The sequence below is a fragment of the Cryptomeria japonica genome, chromosome 4 (assembly GCF_030272615.1).
Source record: "Cryptomeria japonica chromosome 4, Sugi_1.0, whole genome shotgun sequence".
In the NCBI taxonomy this organism is placed as follows: Eukaryota; Viridiplantae; Streptophyta; class Pinopsida; order Cupressales; family Cupressaceae; genus Cryptomeria; species Cryptomeria japonica.
Genome location: NC_081408.1, coordinates 16531090 through 16534904, shown reverse-complemented (window position 1 = coordinate 16534904; position 3815 = coordinate 16531090). Strand labels below are relative to the sequence as shown.

General features: G+C 37.7%; 1 protein-coding gene across 1 annotated transcript; it reads left to right on the top strand.

Moving 5' to 3' along the window:
- Positions 1-211: 211 nt before the first annotated feature.
- On the top strand, positions 212-3065 carry LOC131065321 (putative pentatricopeptide repeat-containing protein At3g13770, mitochondrial). Its single transcript, XM_059219524.1, has 2 exons — positions 212-1180; positions 1263-3065. Exons 1-2 carry the CDS (start codon positions 347-349, stop codon positions 1296-1298), a joined length of 870 nt encoding a protein of 289 aa, XP_059075507.1. The 5' UTR covers positions 212-346; the 3' UTR covers positions 1299-3065.
- The last annotated feature ends 750 nt before the right edge of the window (positions 3066-3815 follow it).

The window sequence follows — 3815 nt, the reverse complement described above, 5'->3', positions numbered from 1 at the left end:
GCTACTTATTAATTTATAATTAAATTAAAGATTTTCTCATAAAAATAAACTCAATACGAAAAAAAAAAAACATTAAGATACAAATCTCAGCATGACAATAGAACCATTTAATTTTAAAAAAAACAAAAACAAAACAACTAAACAGAAATAGATTAGCACACCAATTCCTCATAATCATGAAAATGGAGGTGGAGTGGTTTATTATTAACATTTTTCTTTTCAATGCTGGGCAAACTTCTTGAAGAAGTGCAATATAAAAAATCACAAATTCAAACCCACAGATTCAAAACAAATTAAACACCTTGGCCTGGACACATCAATTAATGATTCAGAAGAAGAAAATCACATGATAGAGTTCATGGTTCAATTCCAGGGTGCCAAAACCTTCTCCTTCGGCACTGTCGCCATACGACAAGCAACCCTGAACAACAATGCTGGAACTTCAAATGCCCTCTGTGAGCAGTTGACAACACTTTGCGGGCATGGGTTACTAAAAGAAGCACTATATATTCTCCGTGGTACAGACCATAAACACCTTAGGCTCAGTTGCTTCACATATGCATCTCTTCTGCAACTGTGCCTTGACAAGAGATCCTTACCAGGTGCAAAAAGAGTACATACCCATCTAACCGAAACAGGATTTACTACAAATATTTATCTGGCTCACAAACTTGTAGTTTTGTATGCCAAGCTTGGGAGCCTGCAAGATGCTAGGTTAGTTTTGGATGATATGGAGGTGAAGAATGTGGCTTCTTGGACTAACATGATTCAGGCTTACTCAAAGCATGGCGCTGATGAAGAGGCCTTGTCAATGTTTTGCAAAATGCAAGGGAATGGGATTCAGCCTGATCACTTTACCTTCGCAACTGTTTTACCAGTTTGCGCCAATTTGGTAGCCATTGAAGAAGGGAAACAGATGCATGGACATATAATCAAGAGGGGTTTTCAATCTGATGTGTTTGTTGGGAGTGCTCTTGTTGACATGTATGCGAAGTGTGGGTACATAGAGAATGCACGCAAAGTGTTTGACAAAATGCCTAAACGAAATTTGGTTTTGTGGACTGCCATAGTTGCAGGATATGCAAAAATTGGGGATGTGGATCAGGCCATGGAGCTCTTTGAGACAATGCCTGAACGCAATGTATATTCGTGGAGTGTCATGGTTACTGCATATGCCCAGGTAGGGTGTATGGATAAGGCTTTAGAGCTCTTTAAAAAATCACCAATTCGGAATGTGGTCTCATGGAATGCCATGATTGCAGGCTATGCACAGAATAGGAAGTTTCGTGAAGCCCTGAAGCTCTATCGAGAAATGCGATTGAGTGATGCGAGGGCTAACCATGTGACCTATGCGAGTCTTCTTAGCGCATGTGCTAACTTGGCAGCTCTCCATAGGGGTAAGGAGATTCATGGGAGAGTAGTAAGAGGTAGACTTCCATTTGATATCTTTGTATGGAATGGTCTCATAGACGTATGCTAAATGTGGTTACATTAAAGATGCCTGGAAATTGTTTGACAAAATGACTACTAGAAATGTGGTATCATGGACTACAATGATTGTAGGATATGCCAAGCACGGCTATTCGAAGGAAGCACTCCAGCTCTTTCAAGAAATGCAACAATCTGGCACAAAACCGAACAATATCACCTTTGTTGGTGTTTTGTGTGCTTGTTGCCATGCAGGGCTAGTGGATGATGGCAAGCATTATTTCAATAGCATGACTCAAGATTATAACCTTGTTCCTACCATTGAGCACTATTGTTGTATGGTTGATCTTTTTGGTAAAGCCGGGGACTTGGATGAAGCATGCAACTTTATCAATAACTTGCCAATGGAGCCTGAAGAGCTCATACCAAGATAGATATGGGAGGACATGTAGCCAAATGCCATGATGAGTGAGATTCTGGAAATTATGTGCATTTTGTCAAACAATCAGTGCTTGAGTGCTAAATGGGATGAAGCATGCCATTTTACCAATAGCATGCCAATGGAGCCTGAGACTGCTGTGTGTGGGGGGTCCTTGCTTGCAGAACCCATGGCTATATAGAATTGGGAGCACATGTATCGAAATTCCTTTTTGAGTTAGATCCTAGAAATGATGCACGCTAGGTGCAGTTGTCAAAAATCCATGCTGAAGCTGCCATGTTTGTAAGATCGATGAAAGACAGGAGTCTGAAGAAAATACAAAGGTGCAGCTGGATTGAGATTAATGACGAGGTGCATGCTTTTTTCACATGAGAAGGATCATTTTATAAAATTTGGGAGGTTGTCTTTCAGATGAAAGAAGAATTGAATGACAATCTATTCTATGGATAATGAACCGGAATTCTCTTACACCATGATGATACCTCTATTGAGATTGTCTAAGGACCATCCGTTTGTTCACTAGGGGTGTCCACATAATTTTTGAGGAATTTGACCCCCAAAGATTTGGATTTTTCTTCATCAGCAAAAGGTAATGCAGCCATCTAAAGTACTTAGTTCTAAATAAAGAATGATTATACCTACCAGAAAAAATGGTTGTCCAGGACCATTGAGTCAGTGGGGATGACAAGATAACGAAGAAATCTATGTAAATTACGTTTCCATTATCTTAAATTTTGGTGATGGCAAACAAGCAGTAACACAAACTCACAGGACAATCAGCTTGGGCATATTGTCAACCTGGTAACCATGGGTATGGTTACTTTGGTGTTTCTGGAAATCTAAGGCCTAGGAACCAATATAATATTATATTATGCAAGGACAAATTCTTATATTTTTGAAGATTGTATATGGATAACATCACTACTTATTAAGCTTATTTAGATGAGACCTCAAACATTCAAAACCCATCTTGCCATACTTTTGTCTTATCCAACCTCTTGGGTTTTCTTTAAATCTGACTGTTACTGTCCTTAAGTCATTTCACACTTTTGGCCACTTTTGCCTTACTAACACTTTTATTATGGGAACACCAGTCAATGTTTTTGGGATGTTCCAAACCTTGAGGCATGAATTTTGTATAACTGGTATCACCATTTGATTTCTTACAAGTAAATGATGAGACTATAGACATATCGGGATATTGGATAGCTCTTATTCAATGGTTGCTTCTTTATTCTAAAAACTTCCTTGTAGAGATTTAATGTATAAGGTACAAATTATTCCCGAATATTTGCTGCTGATCATTAGTTTTAAAAACAGGAGTTTTGACTATTGGCTATCCAGGGATCAGATTGCACCTCTGACTTTACTCTGATTTTACTGTTTTCTGATTTTCAATTTAATTAATAAACACAAAAAATTACAATCAGATGTGCAAGTAATAGGATTCGTGCATTTTGAAATAAGGTTTTATGTAGTTAACACGTTACAAAATGCATGACCTATCAATGGAACAAAGGAGAATTAGTTTTTCCAGCAGGCTTGCTTCAACCAATACCAATTCATGAGCAAAATAGGAGAGCTTATCAATAGACTTAAACACAGGCTTATCCAAGGTATAAGTTAAAGATTGTATTTATGTCGTGGTTGATAGATTGATGAAGTTTGCATATTTTATTTTTGTTTGCTACATAATTTAAGGCACATCAAGTAATGAGATTTTCAAACTACATGGCTTGCTTAAGAATATTGTCAATGATACAAACAAAATATTTCATAGTTTTCATGGCAAGAATTATTTCGCTTGAAACATACAAAACTCACACCTACTACTAGCTACCATCTCTAAACTATCGGACAAACAAAGACGGTGAATAAGTGGATCTAGGGGTACTTGGAGAACTATGTTTTAGATAAGTAGAGTACATGGATCAAATGGTTAAACTAT

Coding starts and splice junctions, on each gene's coding strand:
- LOC131065321 (XM_059219524.1), top strand. CDS start 347: ATGATAGAGTTCATGGTTCAATTCCAGGGTGCCAAAACCTTCTCCTTC. Junction 1,181..1,262: donor TGGTTACTGCATATGCCCAG/GTAGGGTGTATG, acceptor CCATGATTGCAG/GCTATGCACAGAATAGGAAG.